Source organism: Hemitrygon akajei, chromosome 3 (assembly GCF_048418815.1).
Source record: "Hemitrygon akajei chromosome 3, sHemAka1.3, whole genome shotgun sequence".
Lineage (NCBI taxonomy): Eukaryota > Metazoa > Chordata > Chondrichthyes > Myliobatiformes > Dasyatidae > Hemitrygon > Hemitrygon akajei.
Genome location: NC_133126.1, coordinates 188351023 through 188372536, shown reverse-complemented (window position 1 = coordinate 188372536; position 21514 = coordinate 188351023). Strand labels below are relative to the sequence as shown.

General features: G+C 45.8%; 1 protein-coding gene across 2 annotated transcripts in view; it reads left to right on the top strand.

The window, feature by feature from the left end:
* The first annotated feature begins 486 nt into the window (after positions 1-486).
* igsf10 (immunoglobulin superfamily, member 10) overlaps positions 487-21514 on the top strand; it is a 44009-nt gene continuing 22981 nt past the window's right edge. The window contains exons 1-5 of one of the 2 annotated variants that reach the window (XM_073041616.1): positions 487-827; positions 6193-6492; positions 6581-6710; positions 10458-10848; positions 16865-20989. In XM_073041616.1, coding sequence (XP_072897717.1) covers positions 6281-6492; positions 6581-6710; positions 10458-10848; positions 16865-20989 — 4858 coding nt within the window. In that variant the 5' untranslated portion in view covers positions 487-827; positions 6193-6280. Of the gene's footprint in view, positions 828-3863; positions 3882-6192; positions 6493-6580; positions 6711-10457; positions 10849-16864; positions 20990-21514 lie in introns of those variants that run through there. The other variant, XM_073041617.1, reaches the window with a different exon arrangement.

The window sequence follows — 21514 nt, the reverse complement described above, 5'->3', positions numbered from 1 at the left end:
TCCAGCATGAATACAGGACTTCATTGGACCCCAGAAGGTCGGAGGAAACGCGGGAGACCGAAGATAACTTGGCACTGTGCCGTAGAGTCAAAAATGAGGATCCCGAAGCACACCTGGGGCATAATAGAGAAGATGCCCAAGGACAGGCAGTAACCTAATTGCTGCCCGGAACATCAGCGGCGTAACGGGCAGTAAGCAATTAAGTGATTGATCTACAGGAAAGATCCGGCACCATTTTGCAAACTTTAAAACGTATATAGACAGATGCATGGATCGGAAAGGTTTACGGGCGAAACAGAGACGAAGGGGATGTGTTCAGGTGGACAATCGGGTCAGTATGAACCAGTCGGGCCGATGGGTCTGTTTCCATGCCATGAAACTCGCTAAATGTCATTACCTCGCCACGCCCCCAAGACCCGCCTTCTCGGTTAGTTAAACGAAAGTACGCGCTTTGTACATCTCGCTTGTTTTGAATCCACTGTTTTTGGAAATCTCCTGTGCTAAGGACTACCGGCAGCTGTGCGGCGTTGGCAACGCGAATACTGTATATTGTCCAATGCCCTCCCTATCAGACATCGCCCTCAGGACCAACTGGGTTCTTGGTGGTACCTTCTGTTTTGTTGTGAAATGAACATTTCCAGATGTTTCGTACAATCACTGCAGGGTTGTCACTGGCGCAAAGCCTAGGATGAGTCCAGTGTCATAAATTTACACGTCGCAATCTGAAAATTTCTCTGGATAATAACGAGACTAAACTGCAGCTATGGCCGTATGAATGACACCCTACAGCCGGTTTCACTGAGAATAACTGGAATCCTTAAATGCAGGTAAAACCACTACTTACATCCCCACTTAATAAAAAGAACACTTTAAACATACTCTAGCCCCGCTGTCCTGATATATGGGAACTTAGTACTGCGTTGGGAGGGGGGGGGTGGGGAGTGCGTATCGCTCGGAGCATCTACTGTTACGTAAATGCCACGATGGGCATTTACAGGAACAGGGGAGCGGGCAATCGTGAGCTCTGCCAGGGACGACTGCCTGCCTCTCTTCCGGGGATACAGACGTGCCCGGGTGTCCCTGGAGAGGGAGCATGCGGTCACCATGGGTGCAGAGGGGGATTTCCGGAAACGGTGCCCTGCCCCAGAAATGACTTTTATGGACAGTAATGATCATGTTTTAATTTGTATTTGTTCAGGTCTTGTAAATAGTTGCTGTTTGTATTTTGTGTATATCTGTGCGAATAAACTTTTCGTATTTGGCGGAAAAGACCTTAAACCTGATTTCGTGGTTTCTGTTTCCAGCGCAGCGTTCACAAGTTAGCAGGTGAGAAATCTATTCTCTGTAACTGGACAGTCCAAATTATAAACGTGTGAATCGAAAACAAAATAGCTATAAATAAATGAACTTGTTCGGTCACAGTTAACCAGCAAATGCATCGTTAATGGGTATGTCAGAGTACGATCAGGGACTATCACCTGAAATTCGTTTTCGGGATAAAGGACCGTTTGGCGCAAAGACGTGTGTGTGCGTTGGCTGGGGGGTGGGGTGGGGGTGGGGGTTCTGTGTGTGTGTATCTGTGTGTGTGTGTGTGTGTGTGTGTGTGTGTGTGTGTGTGTGTGTGTGTGTGTGTGTGTGTGAGAGAGAGAGAGAGAGTACAGATAATTTGAGTGTGTGTGTGTGAAAGAGATAGAGAGTACAGATAATTTGAGTGTGTGTGTGTGAAAGAGATAGAGAGTACAGATAATTTGTGTGTGTGAAAGAGATAGAGAGTACAGATAATTTGTGTGTGTGTGTGAAAGGGATGGAGAGTACAGATAATTTGTGTGTGTGTGTGAAAGGGATGGAGAGTACAGATAATTTGAGTGTGTGTGTGTGAAAGAGATAGAGAGTACAGATAATTTGAGTGTGTGTGTGTGAAAGAGATAGAGAGTACAGATAATTTGAGTGTGTGTGTGTGAAAGAGATAGAGAGTACAGATAATTTGTGTGTGTGTATGTGTGTGTGAAAGAGATAGAGAGTACAGATAATTTGTGTGTGTGTATGTGTGTGTGAAAGAGATAGAGAGTACAGATAATTTGTGTGTGTGTATGTGTGTGTGAAAGAGATAGAGAGTACAGATAATTTGTGTGTGTGAAAGAGATAGAGAGTACAGATAATTTGAGTGTGTGCGAGAGAGGACGTGAGAGAATCTGAGTGCGTGTTTGGAAAGGTTGAACATGTATAGACGTGTTTGGGAATGTGTGTGAGGCTGTAAGGAAAGGTGTATGGATGTGTCAGTGTGCATGTTGCGTTGCATAAGAATACGCGCAAGAGTGTGCGCGATAGCGTGTGAGAGAGAAAATGAGTTTGTGTACAGAACAGAGCGTAGGTGTGGATATGTATGGGGTTAAGTTGGATCCGGGATCAGCCATGATGAAATGGCGGAGCAGACTCGATGGGCTGAATGGCCTAATTCTGCTGCTATGTCTTATGGTCTTTTATGACTACGTGCGCGAGAGCATATTTTCCCGTGCGAGTATGGGAATGAGACTGCCTGCCCGTGAGGAAGAAAATGTATTAGTGCGTCTGACCGGGAGAGCGGACCAGTGTGTGAGATCCATACTGTTGTGTGCAGACTGTGCAAATGTGTGAGATTGAGATTGTCTGCTTGACATTGTCTGTGTGACTGCAAATGTGTGAGAATTTGTCCATAAAAGTGGACGCATATTGTATCTGTGAGAATGTGAGCAAAAGGGGCGGCTTGTAAGAAAGTTTTGTTCACTCTGCATCTCTGTGTGTGTGCGTGTGTGTCTATGTGTGTGTTTGTGTGCATCTGTGTGTCTGGGTGCGTATCTGCGTGCGTGTGTGTCCGCGCGCTTGTGTGTTTTTCGGGAATGTGCATGTGGAAGAGCGGACTGACAAAAACTTTTTGCAGTCGCTTGCCAAAAGTTCCACAATACCGTTTCGATATCTAAAGCTGAAGGAACAGGTCCGAAAGAGAAAGAGGGTGGGATTCGGGGCGAATGCAAACGCAGCGGGTTGTACCTCAGACCTCCCCCGGCAAAGCAATCCCAATGAGTGTCAACATTTAGAGGACCTTCTGAGAAATATTCAATAAAAGTTATGGCGGGGGGGGGGGGGAACAGAACGCTGACTGAACCGGTTGAGTGGCTGAAATAGCAAGAGAGATTCGGTAGCCTGCTTTATAAAGCGGGGGCTTTACTGCGTGCTCGCAGGAGCTGCAGAATACCCACCCCTTCTCCCTCTCTCCCTCGCCGCAGACTCTCCGCTGCACTGAAGGAGGGGTTCTGCTGGCTATGGAAGCCTGCGCTGCACCAAACGTCCTGTAATAAAGCACTAAAGAAAGTCTCACCGACCTATTGAAATATGAAAGTACTTTCGACCAACAGGTGCCCGTGGAATCCGCGCTAAACACTGGTCCTTGCGGATTCTGGCTACCAGGAAGCTGTAAGTGCCTTAAACCTTACCTGTTGCCGTTATCCCTTCTGCATTTGAGTGCACGTTTATTTTAAGTAGGGAATTAATGCGCAGACTTCTTCTCGGGAGAAGCTGGAAGGCAGTCTGACAACACATCAGCTTGAAGCAATTGACGAAAAGAGCCACATTAAAAGGCACACACTCGCTTTATTTTAATGAAGAGCTGTCCTCCAAGTACAACGGAGAAATGACTTGGGCTATTGGCAGTAACTGCAGGTTAAAATTGTTTACTGCGCGCAGATCGAATTCTTAGATGTTGGTATACAGTCATGATCTGTAACGCTTTGTAACGAACTGTCCTCAGGAGAGCGCACGACCTCGTCCAGGGAAGACTTCTAGATTGTACCTGGTAATCCACGTGCATTTTGCCGGACCGCTTCACCCACAATTAATGCAACAAGGTAACTCGCTCTGTCAGCCTTTGTGCGCTGTCTTTCATCGATCCGATTGTGTTTCTTTTTATTTACTGTGAATGGCCGCAAGAAAACGAATCTCAGGGTAGTATATGGTGGCATACAGTGTACGTAATTTGATAATAAATGTACTTTGAACTTTTGAACTTCGTAGTCAATAAAATACCGTTGTTTTAAGGGAGTTCTCATTTTGACTATCTAATTTTCCGAGTATCTGTGTAGAGAGCAGAGTTGCATTTTGAGGGATGTGCAACTTTCTTTCGTGATAGTGTTTGATTTGTTTAAAGTCATTTTCTCTCAGTCAGAATAGGCAAAAGTTTTAATAAGACTTTTCAAAATTCTGGATGTTTGACGGCAGCCGCGAGATCTCCTCGGCTTGCATAGAGTCGGACGCGCGGCCTGGCAGCGACCCGCAAGGGTGGGCGTCCAGACCGAGCACCAAGTCGGTGGTTTACAGATTCAGCACCCAACGCCTTCAGTTATTGGCGGGACGGCTCTGGACTCTGTGTAAAACGACGTCGCGAGCAGTCTTCCTTCTAATTGGGCTGTTGAGCGCTTCTAAGCCCGCATTGCCCCCAGTCAACTTTAAAGCAGAATTCGCAGTGGGGGGATGTGTATCATCTACACACTACGTAAAGTAAACACATATACATGACTTATAATACAGTGTATAGATTATTGATATATGCTGTGAAACACTGCCACACCTGCCCGATGTAAATAGTTATATGGACACTATGCATGTCTTTTGAAGGAAGATTTAAGTGTGCCTGGACTTTTCTCATCGGAGCGAAGGAGGCTAAGAGGAGGCTTGATAAGGGTGTACAAGATAATACAAGGTACAGATAGAGTTGATAGCCAAAGACTATTTTTCCGAAGACATTAATGTCTAATACAAGGGGGTATGATTTTAAGGTGGCTGGAGGGAAGTGTAAATGAGATGGTTCTTTACACAGAGAGTGGTGGGTGCGTGGAACTGCCTGCTGCGGGTAGTAATTGAGGCAGGTACATTAAGAGCATTTAAAAATCTCTTAGATAGGCACATCGGTGATAGAAAATGGAGGGAATGGTTAGAAGTTGAAAGTTCAGCACAGTATCATGGGCCAAGGGGTCCTTCACTGTGCTAAAATGTTCTAAACTCAGTAGCCACTTTATTAAGTACCTATGTACATTTGTTTATTCGTTAAGTGCTGTGTCGTATGACATGGGAACAATGGTCTTTCCATAACCATGAATGATCTTGGCAAATGTTTCTACAGAGGTGATTTGCCATTGCCTTCTTCTGGGCAGAGTATTTACAAGATGAGTGATCCCAGCCATTATCAAAACTCCTCAGAGATTGCCTGGAGTCAGAGATCACATAACCAGGACTTGTGATACACACCAGCTGCTCATAAATGCCAATATCTAATCAGCCAATCATACGGTAGCAACTCAATGCATAAAAGCATGTGGACGAGGTCAAGAGGTTCAGTTGTTGTTCGGGCCAAACATCAGAATGGGGAAGAAATGTGATCTAAGTGACTTTGATCATGGAATGATTGTTGGTGCCAGATGGGGTGGTTTGAGTATCTCAGAAACTGCTGATCTCCTGGGATTTTCGCGCACTACAGTCTGTAAAGCTTACAGAGTGGCGTGAAAGACAAAAAAGCATCCAGTGAGCAGTGGCTCTGAGGGTGAAAACACCTTGTTATTGAGAGAGGTCAGAGGAAAATGGCCAGATTAGCTCAAGCTGACAGGAAGGCAACGGTAATTCAAATAACCACATGTTACAACAGTGACGTGCAGAAGAGCTTCTCTGAATGCACAACATGTCAATCCTTGAAGTGGATGGGCTACAGCAGCAGAAGATCACAAACATACACTCAGTGGCCACTTTGTTAGGTTCAGGAGGTATATAATACAGTGGCCACTAAGGGTATTAATACAAAATGAGGTCTTCTTGCAATGAACAGAACAACTCTGCAGACAAGAGGGAATGTGAATATTGGAATGTGGCCCAACAAACAAGATGCTGGAAGAATTTGACATGCTGGTCTCCATCCATGGAGAGGGGGCAGCAATGGACAGTCAAGTTCTCTGTTTGAGGCTCTTCATCTGCACTGAAAAATAGAGTGGATGCAGCTAGTATAAAGAGGGACAGGAAGAGCTGGTGAGTGATAGGTGGATCCAGCTGAGGAGGGGGTGATAGGGAGATGGAGGAGGGGAGAGTGGAGGTAGTGATAGATGCTGACAGATGATATATTCATTAAAACACCTTAGCTGTCAAAAACAAAAATTGCATGTTTGCATTTTTCAGATCGCTCTCAGAATCTGGTCCATTGACAGAAAACTTGTGGCATGTAACTGCTTTTCGTAGGGCGATTCTTCCAAGCTGCTGAGAGAGGATGAAGCCAGTCCACGGGCGATGCCTCCCGCCTGCCTCTTGGCATGGGAGACTGCTGGTGATCCTGGCAGCTTTCGCCTGGTGTTGGCGCATCTCCCTGTCTTGCCCTAAGCCATGTGCCTGTTACGTACCCACCGAGATCCACTGTACCTTCAGATATCTCAACGCCATCCCAGCAAACATCCAACCTCAGGTGGAACGCATCAATTTGGGGTTAGTTCCTAGTTCCTATCATGTTGCCTTTGGTAATGTTTGTTTGGATGATGATAGGCAGGCACTAAGATACCTGTTTTTCTCGCAGTTACAATAACCTGGTGAAATTAACAAGTGGCAGCTTCACTGGCTTGAGAAGTCTTGAATTGTTGATGCTTCACAGTAACAAGATTGAAGAGATACCGGACAATACATTCAAAGATCTGCAGTCCCTGCAGGTAGGCTTTCCCAGTGTCAGAAATTCCTTTTCATTCTTGGCATGTTGGCAAGGCTGACACCCTTCCTGACTTAGCTATAACAAGAGGTTGGACAGACTTTGTCTGTTTTCTCTGGAGTGTGGGAGACTGAGGGAAGATTCATTAAAGACCACACTTGTAATATTGTGAGCAGTTTTGGGCCCCTTGTCTAAGAAAGGATGTGCTGGCATTGGAGAGGGTCCAGAGGAGGTTTACAAGAATAACCCTGGGAATGAAAGGGTTTACGTATGAGCAGTGTTTGATGGCTCTGGAACTGTGCTGACTGGAGTTTAGAAGAACGAAGGGAGGTCCCAATGAAAACTATCGAATATTGAAAATAACATTGATGTTATCTCTCATGCAAAGTGGACCAGAGGGCACAGCCTCAGATTAACCACTACTGCACTATAAAAACAGTAAATTTTTATTGCATAATCCTTTTTTAAAGTAGAGAAATTAATTCAGAATCAAATTCTACTGCTCTGGCAAATTAGATTCTCTTTCATTCATTCACGCCACAGTTCTTGTCCATGCTCACTGCCCTCTGTACTTCTCATTGAATCAGTGAAACGGCCAGCAGAATCAAAGACCCCACCAACCCCCAGACATTCTCTTCTCTTTCCCACCCACCCCCCATCACGAGCCACAAGATATTAAAAAAAACAAAAGAATGTACCGCAGGCTCAGCTACAGCTTCTATCCCGTGGTTATAAGACTATTCAACAGTCCCCTTATATGATAAGGTGGACTTCTGATCTCACAATCTACCTACCACAAGACCTTGCTCCTTACTGTCTGCCCGAACCGTACTTCCTCTGTACCTATTGCACTTTATTCTACATTATCATTGCCTTGTTCTTTATTGTCTGCCTGCACCACACTTTCCCTGTAACTATAACACTTTTATTCTGCACTCCGTTATTGTTTTACATAGTTCTTCTTCTTCTTAGGCCCTTAGCTCCCAGTAGAGCATAGGCCATTGTTGACCTCCCATCTCCATTGTCCAAAGTCGGTGGCCTGGTTGCAGTTCATCAATGTTTCTGTAATCCAGTGTATCCACTGTACAGAGGATCAGCCTCTACAGCTTCACCAGCGACCTGTTGTCCAAGCTCTCATGATGGGGACATAGGGTTGGACTTTGAGAGGTGTTACATAATACTGGATCAATGAATATTAACACTAAGCAAGACAAGTTTTTAATGTACCTTGGTACATGTGATTAAATAATTTACCAATTCATCAACTTGGACTGAAAGGTTTACTGAATTATCAGAGAGCCTGAAGTCAATTATCAGCTCGTCTGCATGAGAGTATTGAACACGAGGGGCTAGATGGGAAGCTATGTACTCTGGTATTGTGGTTCTCATTACTGAATCTAGTTTTCATGCAAGATGTACTTAATTAACCACATCTATATTCCACAGCTGATGCACTAAAATTTGAAGTTTATTTCATGAGTTATTCCAGTCTTTGATTCCTAGTCACTATTCCTAGCAAAATGTTTTATCAGTATTTCATAAGAATGTTAGATGAAAATTTAGACTTTAGATTTCATAGACATACCTGGATCTCATGGAAACCTAATGAACATTGAAAAGCCTAGACAGAGTGGAAATGGATAGAATGTTTCCTTATAGTGAGTGGGGGAGTCTAGGACCAGAGAGCACAGCTTCAAAATAGAAGGTCATCCCTTTAGAACAGAGATGAGAAGGAATTTCTCTAGTCAGAGTTTGGTGAATCTGTGGAATTCATTGCCTTAGGCAGCTGTGGAGGCCAAGTCATTTGGTATTTTTAAAGCAGAAGTTGATAGATTTTTGATTAGAAAGGGCGTCAAGGGTTACGTGGAGAAGGCTGGAGAATAGGGTTGAGAGAAAAAATAAATCAGTTGTGATGGAAGGGTGGAGAAAACACGATGGACCAACTGGCCTAATTCTGCTCCTATGGCTTGTGCATTTGGTTCACTGCTTATTTATTACCTACATACTTTTTACAGACATGAGGTTGACAAATCCATTGCTGGTTGTCATTGGAGATGCACATAGCAAGATATGTGAAGAACTTAAAGGGCCAGTTGTAACTGTGATACTCAGGTTGTTTGGGGTCACAGCGCGGAAACAGGCCCTTTGGCCCAACTGGCCCCTGCTAACCACGTTTTCCATCTCAGCCAGACTCATCTGCCGGCAATCGGCCCATGAACCTTTCCTACCCACGTACCTGTTAAAGTACTTTATTAATATTGTAAAAGTATCTACCTAAATCACTCCCTCTGGCAAATACATAACTTCTGAGTGTTGCTATTTAGCAACAATCATAGGTTAATGCTATTCCTCAGTTTGAAACAGAGTAGCTAATTGCTCATCAATTCCCTGCAAAGAAGTCACCATTATTTACATTATACCTCCGTCACCCATTCACCCAGCTGTTATATCACCGTCATTAACATTATACCCCCATCACCCATTAACTCAACTGTTATATCACCATTATTAACATTATACCCCCATCACCCATTAACTCAACTGTTATATCACCATTATTAACATTATACCCCCATCACCCATTCACCCAGCTGTTATATCACCATTATTAACATTATACCCCCATCACCCATTCACCCAGCTGTTATATCACCATTATTAACATTATACCCCCATCACCCATTCACCCAGCTGTTATAACTTAGCACATAAACTCAGTATGTCAGAGGCCTTGAAGTATTTTATTGCCCTGTGCTCTCAAGCTATTCCATCTGATTACAACAGGAGGAACAAAAACATAACCACAATGACAGTCCTTGATCGACTAAATAGAGTATATGTCACCACTGCTCTGTCATCTGTAGATACCGTAGAGCATAGAACAGCACAGCACAGTACAGGTTCTTCAGCCCATAATGTTGCCCCAGCCCTTTAACCTACTCCAAGATCAACCTAACCCTACACTCCCGCATAGCCATCCGTTTTCCTTTCATCTAAGAGATGCTTAAATGTCCCTAATGGGTCAGGTGCCAGCACCACCCATGGCAGCACAGTCCATGCACCCACCACTCTCTGTGTGAAAAAAAACTACCTCTGACATCACCCCAATACTTTCCTCCCAATGCCTTATAGTTATCCTTTTTATATCTCCATCCTGGGGAGGTGGGAAGTCTCTGCTGTCTACTCGATCTACTCCTCTATCAAGTCACCTCTCATCCTCTCTTGCTCCAAAGAGAAAAGACCTAGCTTACTCAACCTATCCTCACAAGACATGTCTCTAATCCAGCCGGAATCCTGGTGAATCATAGCCATACAAAAAAGCTGGATGAACTCAGCAGGTCGGGCAGAATCCTAGCACCTGCTCTAAAACTTCCACCTTCTTCCTATAATGAGGCAATGCAGAACTAAGCACAATGCTCCAAGTGTGGTCTAACCTGAATTTTATAGAGCTGCAACCTTATCTCATGGCTCTTGAACTCAATCCTCTCATTTAATGAAGGCCAACACACCACTCTCCTGTCCTGCTGAAGGGTTTTGGGTCAAAATGTTGACTGTACTGTTTTCCATATATGCTGCTGGCCTGATGAGTTCCTCCAGCATTTTGTGTGTGTGGCCAACACACCATACGCCTTCTTAACCACCTTATGAACTTGAGCTGCAACCTAGAGGGATCTATGCACGTGCACCCCAAGATTCCTCCCCACTGCTAAGAATGACAAGACTATAACAACTTTATCTGTTGCCTTTAAAGGTTCTGAAGATGAGCTACAACAGGGTGAAAGCATTGAATCGTGAGACTTTTCATGGTCTTCGCAATATAGTACGGTTACACATGGACCACAACAAAATTGAATTCATAAACCCTGAGGCATTCTATGGGCTCACTTCATTGAAACTGCTCCAATTGGAAGGAAACATGCTTCAGGAACTGCACCGAGATACATTTGTTACATTTCGCTTCAGCCAGATCTTCAAAGCTTCCTCAATTAAGCACCTTTACCTGTCAGACAACGCGTTAACATCCATTCCAAGTGACCTCCTGTCTTACATCTCAGAAATTGAAAGTATCTACCTAAATGGCAACAAATGGTTTTGTGACTGTAAATTGAAGTGGTTAGCTGAACTCAATGAAAAACAACCAGGTATAGTCATGCATTAATCTAAGCTGTTGGTATTTAGTAAAAGATAAGCACTTTGCTGCACTGCATATTCAGGTGATACATGAATCCATATACAAAATGTCTCCGGTTTCACTTTTGAAGTGGCCATGAGTCTATTTTGTTTGTCAATCAGAAATAATCAAAATTCACTGAACCGCAACTCCACATTATTTATTTATTTAATCATTTATTTAGTTATTCAGAGATACAGCACAGAGCCTGCTCTCCCAGCTCAATGAGCCAAGCCGCCCAGCAACCCATCTATTTAACACTAGCCTAGTCACAGGACTATTTACAATGACCAATTAATGTACCAACTAGTATGCCTTTGGAGGGTGTGAGGAAACTGGACCACCCAGAGGAAACCTACGGTTCGTGGGGAGAATGTACTAACTCCTTACAAACGGCACTGGAATTGAACTCCAAACTCTGGGACCATCCAAGCAGTGAAAATGTCGCTCTAACCACTATGCTACCATGGCACCCCAATTAATAGCATCAGAAGCACATATGACTGATAAGAAAGCTAAAAATAGGGTAAGAGAGCCTTTTGTAGGATCAAATCTTTGCACAGGTATATTTGAATTTAATGATATTATGGAATTTGTTTGTATGCCCATAATTCAGACCTTCGTGTTCTACTTTGCCTCTAACTTTTACCCAGCCCTCAAATTCACTTGGTCCATCTCGGACACTTCTCTCCCCTTTCTCGATCTCTCGGTCTCCATCTCTGGAGATAGTCTGTCCACTGACATCTTCTATAAACCCACTGACTCTCATAACTACCTTGATTATACCTCTTCCCACCCTGCCAAATGCACAAATTCTATTCCCTATTCCCAGTTCCTCCGTCTCCACTGCATCTGCTCCAAGCATGAGGCTTTCCGTTCCAGGACATCCCAAATGTCCTCTTTCTTTAAGAATCCTGGTTTCCCTTCTGCCATCATCAATGATGCCCTCACCCGCATCTCCTCCATTTCCCGCACTTCGGCCCTCACCCCATCCTCCCGTCACCACAACAGGGACCGTGTCCCCCTTGTCCTCACCTATCACCCCACCAGCCTCCGGATCCAGCATATTATCCTCTGAAACTTCCGCCACCTTCAACAGGACCCCACCACTAAGGACCCTCTCTACCCCTCTCTGCTTTTCGCAGGGATCGTTCCCTCTGTGACTGCCTGGTCCACACGTCCCTCCCCACAGATCTCTCACCTGGCACTTACCCCTGCAAGCGTAAGTGCTACACCTGTCCCTACACCTCATCTCTTACCACCATTCAAGGCCTCAAACAGTCCTTCCAGGTGAGGCAAAACTTCACTTGTGAGTCTGTTGGGGTAATCTATTGCATCCGGTGCTCCCGGTGCGGCCTCCTCTACATCGGCGAGACCCGACACAGATTGGGGGACTACTTCGTCGAGCACCTCCACTCCGTCCGCCACAACAGACAGGATCTCCCGGTTGTCACTCAGTTCAACTCTCCCTCTCATTCCCATTCGGATATGTCCATACACGGCCTCCTCTACTGCCATGATGAGGCCGAACTTCGGTTGGAGGAACAACATCTCATATACCATCTGGGTAGTCTCCAGCCCCTTGGTATGAACATCGAATTCTCCAACTTCCAGTAATTCCCTCCCTCTCCCTTCCCCATCCCACCTCTACTCTGTCTCCTCTTCTAGCTGCCTATCACCTCTCATGACTCTGCCTTCTTCTACTACCCATAGTACTTTCCCGTTAGATTCCTTCTTCACCTCTCCTGTCTATCCCCTCCCTGCTTCCCCTCCCCCACCCCTTGATCTTTCCTCTGATTGGTTTTCCACCCTCCCCCCCACCTTCTTTATAGGGCCCCTGCCCCCTCCTTCTTTAGTCCTGACGAAGGGTTTCGACCCGAAACGTTGACTGCTTCTTTCAACAGATGCTGCCCGACCTGCTGAGTTCATCCAGCTTTTTTCTACATCTTGATTTGACCACAGCATCTGCAGTGCACTTTGTGTTTCATATTCTAGGGATAGCTTGTACCATTTTAGACCTCACTTATGTACTGCCCATTACACCGCTGGTGTTTAGGGCAGCAATGAAGGTCCTCCATCTCTGTCTGTATAGAAAAATTCTTCATTGCTGTTTCCGTAACAAATTTTTTGAGCAGTCAGGGTTGTTAGCCCTGAACTGAACCCCGAAACCTGGAGGACCGGTGGACCACTCTTAGTTTAGCCTCTACCCTTTGACCTGTTTGACATGGATGACCCTTCCAGCCAAAGCACTGGCACTGATTCCAGCCAACATAGCTCTCAGGGTCACAGGGACATGCAAGCCTCCAAACTCTATGACAAGGTTGTGATCCTCTTGGAGGCTATTAGACCTAGTGGAAAGAAATTCAACTTGGAAGCTAGCAACAATGAGAAAGATCAGTTTGACCACTGTCATGCAGCCTACTTAAGACCTATTCCCACCCAGTTAAAATGGAATAATCCTATACCTTACATCTTACATTAGGTCATTCAGAATCAGGTTTAATATCACTGGCATATGTTGTAAAATTTGTTGTTTCAGATTGTAACTCAGCTAATTCAACAACATTCAACAACTATGACAATATTTTTGATAATACATTTGCTTTTTGATAATAAATTTACTTTGAACTTTTATCTAACCTAATGTTCTGCCCTCTCTCCCACTGTCTTCTTAAGGCTTTTTAGACCTTCAAAATTTAACTGCTATCTATACAGACAAGCTAAAGTTATTTGGATGGTTTCAAAATTAGTTACGTTACAACATGAAATCTCAGGAAAATTGCCCAGAAAACTGTAATATAAGCAATACCCACTGAAAAATTAGTTTAAATTCACCTCTGGATGTTGGGCTTTCCGACAATGTCAGATCATGATGATGACGCTCTCTTGAACCAGCACAGTTCTCCTGGTGGTGCTCCTCACACTGTCTATTAGAGGGAGTCATTGAACTTAAACCTAGTAAGGATCAAAGAGTTACCAAACCCTGTGGCCACTTTATTAAGGGCGCCTCTACACCTGGTTGTTATTATAAATAGCTAAGTTGCCAATCATGCGGCAGCAACTCAATGCATAAAAGCATGTAGACAGGGTCAAGAGATTCAGTTATTGTTCAAACTGTATCAAACTGAATAGGGAAGAAATGTGATCTAAGTAGCTTTGACCGTGGAAAGATTACTGGTGCCAGGTGGGGCAGTTTGAGTATCTCAGGAACTGCTGATATCCTAGGGTTCTCACATACAGCAATCTGCGTTCACAGAGAATGATGTGAGAAACAAAAAAATCAGTGAGTAACAGCTCTGTAGACAAAAATGCCCTGTTAATGAGAAAGGACAGAGGAGAATGGCCTCTCATTCTGACAGTAACTCAAATAGCCATGTGTTATAACAGTAGCGTGCAGAAGAGCATCTCTGAATGCACAGGACGTCAAACCTTGAAGTGGACGGGCTCCTGCAGCAGAAGACCATGAGCATACACTCAGTGGCCAGTTTTTTTTTAGGTATAGCAGATACCTAATAAAGTGACCACTGAGTGTACAGTGCTTGTTCTGTTGTGGCGCTGGCCAAAAACAAAATGATGTCTCTCTTGTAACAGAGTGGCAGACTGGAAAGTAAAATAAGGACTATCTTTTAGAGTTCATAATAATAAGTTGAATTACTACATGTGTTTGGCAATACACCAACAAATAGCTGTCTGGATAGATAGAGTAATTAAAATGTCATTAAGCTCTTAAGTGACAGACAGTGAAATGAACGGAGCAGACAAACAATAATCTGCAATCCACTGGCAGGAAAAGAAGTCAGCAATGACTTCAGGCTTATAGTTCTATGCAAAAGTCTTATGTATATACATATATGCATATACACACACATATATATATATAGATATAGCAAGACTTTTGCACAGTACTGTAGTAATTTTCAGTATTGCACTGTACTGCTGTTGCAAAACAATAAATTTCATGACATGTGAGTGATGATAAACCTGATTCTGATATGGGTCTCCATTGTGGACTGAGAGTGGGAAGGGGACAGGGAGAGGGGAATCATGGTTAGGAAAGGGGAAGGGAGAGGGTAGGGAGCAGGAAGCACCAGAGAGGCATTCTGTAATGATCAATAAACCTATTGCTTAGAATCAGATTACCTCGCCTGATGCCTCAGCCCTGGGTGTGTCACATGACACCCCACGCCCCTGGCTTACCTTCTGTGCCACCGGTCTCACACCCCTCCTAGAGTGCTGCACCCTTGCCATTCCCAACATCCTTTGCTCCCACCAAACTCGCTCTCTGCTCCTCTTTGACAAATGAGAGTGAGTGTGTGTGTGTGTGTGTGTGTGTGTGTGTGTGTGTGTGTGTGTGTGTGTGTGTGTGTATGTGTGTGTGTGTGTGTGTGTGTGTGTGTGTGTGTGTGTGTGTGTGTGTGTGTGTGAAAGAGTCAGTACTGTGCATCCATGCAAAGAGGATGAATGAGGTGGAGTTGGAGAGTTGGTGAGAGTTTTGGAGGGGGATTAACTTCTTCCAACCCATAAATAAGCAGAGTGAAATAAGAAGAAAACTAGCTCAGAAATCTGCAACTTGTCACCCCAGATCACAAAGGAATGATGTCAGAGTAGATACAGTCATAAACATATAGGGATTATAAACAGCAACATGTTAAATTGAAGGTATGGCAGTCGTTTCAGGACATACCCTTCCTGTAAACGTACATAAAATGGTTACTTTTCATAGTTAGGTCTTGAAACTTAATTCACCATTAACTGTGTGCAAATATCAAGTGACAATAATTTATGCCTTTCTTTAAAAAGTTGCTTCTTTTCTAAAGCAACATACACAAGATGCTGGAGGAACTCAGCAGGTCAAGCAGCACTGAAGGCCACCCTCAGGAGGGAGGAGCAACACCTTATATTCAGTCTGGATAGCCTCCAACCCAATGGCATGAATGTCAATTTCTGCCTCCAGTAAAAATATCCCCTATTTCTGGTCCCCATTCTGACTTTTTATCTTTTCTTATTGCCTATCACCTCCCCCTGGGTCCTCTCCTACTTCTCTTTCTCCTATAGTCCACTCTCCTCTCCTAAATCCTTCCTCTCCGGCCCTTTACCTTTCCTATCCTTCTGGCTTCACCCATCGCCTTCTAGCTATCCTCCTTTCCCTCCCCCCTACCTTCTTATTTAGCTGCCTTCCCCCTTCCTTTCCAGTGCTGAACAAGGTTCTCAGCCTGAAATCGTGATTTCCCAAGGCGCTGCCCGACCTGCTGAGTTCCTCCAGCATCATGTGCGTGTTGCTTCGGATTTCCAGCATCTGCAGAATTTCTCATGTTTAGTAATTCTTTCCTAATTTTGTCTTTGAGTTTTCAGAAAGATGAAAGGACTGCTCAGGTCACATGGGTGTAATCGGGCAGCTGGGGGGTCATTGGAAGGGAAGGAATTGTCACCGTGCTGTATTTCTAAACAACAAATAAAAAAGTCCACCCTCTGGATACCAATCTAGTAACTTAAAAGCACAATGCTACCATAGCCCCAAAGGATTAATTTCATGGTTAGTTATACTACAATTTCAAATTTTATTATACGTAGTATAAGGGCACGCAGAACAAATTTAACTGTAAAAGCAACCAAAATGATATCAAAACTCCTTCTCAGGTTGTGTGAAAGGTTGTAGAATTTCAGATTAAGGTGCACCTTACTCATTTAAACAATTGATTAAATAAATTCCAGCAAGACAATTTTGGCAAACAATAAAGTACTCAAAAATCTTTTGAAAATAAGATGAGAACAATATAAAATTCCCTCCATTGTCATGAATCTCATAAATTTGGTTTCTACATCAGAATACTCGAGAGGCAACATTGAATTATTAATTTTAATTTTGAATTATCTGCTTAACAGCGAAATTGTAAAAAAAACTTATGGCAATGGTTCATTATGAGTTGCTTGTTAAATGTACTAAGCCTAACTTTCCCAGGATAACACTTGGTGGCATCTTTTTGCAGGAATACTTAAGTGCAAACGAGACCGCAACGATCCTAGTGGTCAGATATGTCCCCTGTGTGTGAACCCAAGTATCTTCAAGGGCAAGGATATATTACAGCTGCCATCCTCAGCGTTTGTTTGCACACCCCCGAAGATCCAGTCTCCACTGAAGATCAGAAAGAGCGTCTTGGAAGAAGAGGGGGACTATGCCGTCGTTCATGCTCAGGACTTTGTGGCTCCACTGGGTCAAATGAGTTTGAACATGAGTGACCAGTCGGGGAACGGGTGTGAAATAATTTGCAACGTTCAAAGACCTTTAAGAACTCCAGGGGTGACCCTGGATCCAAAAGAAGACCACGTGCTACTAAACACATCCTTATCAACCTTCCTAGTTTGTTACATTGATTACGAGAAGATCCAACGTCTATGGGGCATCCTGGCAATGTATGCCGACTCACCACTGAAGCTCGAGAGGGACAGGCTGCTGAGGAAGACACCTTCCATGAGCTACCTTTACAGGCAAGCCCCAGACGTGGATATGCACATTTATACCGGTGTCCAGGCAGAGATCAGAGCTGATCACGCATGGCTATTGCAAAGCGAGATCTCTCTGCAGATGGATAGGAGCAGGACGACTCTCAACGTCTTGCAGATCAGTTATCAGGCGGGCATCCAGGTGACGTTGCAGGACTTGGAAGCTAAGCCGGGGAAAGGCAGCTGGGTGATGATCAAGAGAGCAAGCAGTGTGAGGACGGAACATTTTGTAGTGATGGGTGGGACCGTGGAGTTGGAGTGTCAGGCGTTTGGTGAGCCCAAGCCTATCAATGAATGGATACTTCCAGATGGCAGCAAAGTCCGAGCCCCCTACAGCAGTGAGGACAGCCGGATTTCAGTCACTGCAGATGGTCAGTTCAGATTGAGGCTTGCCGACCTCTATGACACCGGCATCTATCACTGCATAGGAACTAATTACCAAGATGCAGACGTGGTGAGCTTCAGGGTTACAATTCTGGACCCCAATGTTGCAGAGAAGGATCTAAATGGACCTTCCCTTTCTAAATCCACTGGTGAGTCGATACATTTCCCATGCAAAGCCTCTGGAATCCCAAATGCATCTGTACGATGGGTTCTTCCCGACCACAGAGTTTTAGATCACGCCACTGCGAGTGGGGTGATCATGCTGAATGGGACGCTAAGCTTAAGGAAGCTCAGGGTTAGGGACAGCGGCTTTTACAGGTGTGTGGCTTCAAACCGTTACGGGGTGGATGTCCTAGCACTGCAGATGACGGTAACTGGCCCCTCCATTTCCCCCGGGAAAGAGAGTTCTGGAAGTTATGACTCATTAGAGGAGGGCAGAGGGTCAGGGGAGAGTAAGGAAGAGCTCTTGGGGCCTGAAGATGCGGACTGGTTAACCACCGAGAGCACGCCAGAGCCCGAACCGGATCACTCTGGCACACCAGAGGCTAGAACACATGCACCAACCACCGCGCCACCAGTCGTCAAACCCAGGAGAAGGATGGGTGGCTTCAGAACTCGCTGGGGGGCGAACCACAGGATCCTGAAGCAGCCCAGAAGGAGGGTGGACCCCCAGCGCTGGGCGGAGTACCTGGCCAAGGCCAGGAAGAGCGTTCTGGCAAAGGCAGTCACGCAAAGATGGATGACCGCTACACCTCGGGGGACTACCCCGGCCACTCGAGAGGAGAGCGAAGCATCGGGAGATGAGGCGGGGACCCCAGAGGAGGAGGAGTTCATAATAGTCAGCACCCTCCGGCCGCGGGAGGCTGTAATCACTCGGGTATCTCCTGGATTAAGAGCAAAGGTTGCCCACACGGATGAAGCTCCAGCGGGTGCACAATCTCCAATGCAGGTTCAACATATCGAGCTGGAAGAAAAGGTTACAATATCCCCTGAGCAAAAGGTTCTTACGGACCCCGGTCTGCATTCCATGGCGATAGATTCACTCTACATAGGAAAACCCACTCAATCAGTCAATGCAGAAGAGCAGCTGACATTTCCAAATGATCTACCGGGCTCCCATATCGTGGCAGCACCAACACCAACTACATTGGTGACTGATGCACCAGAGAAAGTAGACCACATGGTCTTTAATGGCGGGGCTCTGACTACACAAAGTTCTCGTGCTCACACTACGACCATCACCACAGATTTCGATCGATTCCTTCTCAAGAGCACCCAGATGACCACCATCTCTCCAAACCTCCTGCTCCCCACAATGGTTACACAGAAGGTCCACATTCTAAAGGAATCCACCACTGACACCTTAGCTTCCAAACCAAGGAGGATGGGCAGAAGAAGGAAGTTGTCCTTTAGGAGGTGGTTCGGCCGACCAGGGGCAAGGAGACACAGAGGGAGACCTGGGCAGCGGAGAACCTCGAATTCTGCACTGACACAGTCACAACACACCTCCTCTGTCACTGAGGCCCCAGAGAGACCCCCGCTTCCATTGCCTGTTCCAACACAGACCAAGGCTGAATTAGCATGGTTTCAACAACCTGGAGATCTGGTGGATCTGCCTTTTGAGAAAAACTCCCAAAGAGCAAGTACTCAGGAAGTGACACCGACCTACAGGGAGGATCGTTGGCTCCAGATGACCAGTCCTGACAGCAGAACAAGAACCCTTGCTTCTAAAATCACAACACAACCCCCTCAGAGCACCCCAAGTGCTAGACTGACTCCAACCATGCTTGTCAGCAAGCGACTGACAGAAAGACCATCCCAAGCTAGCTTCTCTTCAAATGCCCTAGCCACTGTTCATCCTACTAGCAAACGTCTTGTGGTAGTCCATGGGAGATTTCCATGGGATCAGCTTTTTGGGGCAAACAGGCAAAAGGTCAATCTCGGAAGTCATGGTAAGGTCTTGCAAAGTGCCTGGAGTACAATTGCTACTCATGGGGCAGTCGCTCTTACAAAGCCCACTCTCTGGAGTGTGGGAACCCCTGTGCCAACAATAGACCCAATTCCACTTCTCCCCTCCACCACGCCTGAACCGGTTACTACCACCGAGCCAACCACGCTGCCCTCCATTGCTTCCACCAGTGATGTTGTAAGCCCCACCCTCCCAACCATGGTTGAAACTGTGCCAGTCACGACCCAGACTCTCCCTACCACATCGACCACCGCCCAGCCAACTCCAACTACAAGAAGAATTTTCTTCCGACGCAGGAGGCCGGGAAGACCCTTTGGCAGAACAAGGAACCGCGTGAACTCGTCACGGCCTGGAATGGGTCGGACCCGGACAATGGAGAGCAGGAATAGCCGACCGACACAAAACAGGATGACATTGCCTCCAACCGTCACTGTGACCAGTAAAGTGTCTCTCCCAGTTGCTGTTGAGATGACTGGGAATCCTGTGCCAAGTCCAACTACATCCAGGAGTCAGTACGATTCAAAGCTGTTGGCTCCAGCCAGCAGTAAGTCTCCCAGTCAGCCCACTGCAACCATCCCTGGCACCTTTCCATCACACACCTCCACCCCCCAGAGGTTCACAACCACAGTGAGCATACCAGCCACCACCACAAAGGCAATTAGCCTGCCTGGGATCAGAAATAGGAACCCCCCTATGCTGATGGCAACCACCATCCCTGCCAGCATTTCCACAGCCATCACCCCAAATCCTGAACCAAGCATTCACCCCACAACTGTGATTGCAACCTCTGCTCACTCCCTCACCACCCTCCAACCAACTTCCAGGACTAACCCTAGATTCCAAATCACCCTGCACAAGTTTGAGAGGCAGCGGCCTCCCTTACGCCCCAAGTTCAGGGCGAACGGGCCACGCTGGGAAAAATCCCGCAGCTGGCTCTTTGGGACAGGTGAAGCGGTCACCCCGCTGAGTTTGACAGAAGCGTCCGTGGAGTACGGAGCGGCCACGCCTAACCCTAACGCAGAGCATAAAAACACCATAGAGGACAAGGACAGCAGGGAGGATCTGTCCAGCGAATCCGACCCTTCGTCACCCAACTTTATCCCCGTGGACCCGGCGCTTGGAAAGCGGCCCTCAAAACCAAGTATAAGCAATGAGATGGCAGTCAGTCTCACAGTGTTGGCTGATTCCGAGGCATTCATACCGTGTGAGGCAACTGGAGATCCGCTCCCCACCATCCGATGGACGAAAATCTCCACTGGTAAGCTCTTAAAGGCTTGATGGCATATAGTAGGTTAGAGGTGAATTGTTCTGAGAAGCTTGCATAACATTCTGAGTGATTGAATGAATGAACAGAGAAGCGTGTGAATGAGCGGTGGAAAAAAGACGGTGACTGATTGCTCTTGAATTGTTGGGGTTAGTCCATTGGAAACGTTCAATAGAGGGTGCTGTGGTCGTGGAGCAGTTAGCGCAATGCTACTACAGCTCAGGGCATTTGAGCTCAAAGTTCAATTCCAGCATCGTCTGATAGGAGTTCTTTTATGTTCTCCCCATGAATCACGTGGGCTTCCTCCAGGTGCTCCGGTTTCCTCCCACAGTCCAAAGACGAACCAGTTCGTAGGTTAATTGGTCATTGTAAATTGCCCCGTGGATATGAGGCCCTCCGTCGGTCAGGGTCGACCATGGATATTGCGTCCTGGCTGTCTACGTGATATGCAAGCTGGTATGCAAGCCAAAGCAGTACAATATGGAGAGCAAGGTGTTGTCGAGGTAGCGGACTCCCCAC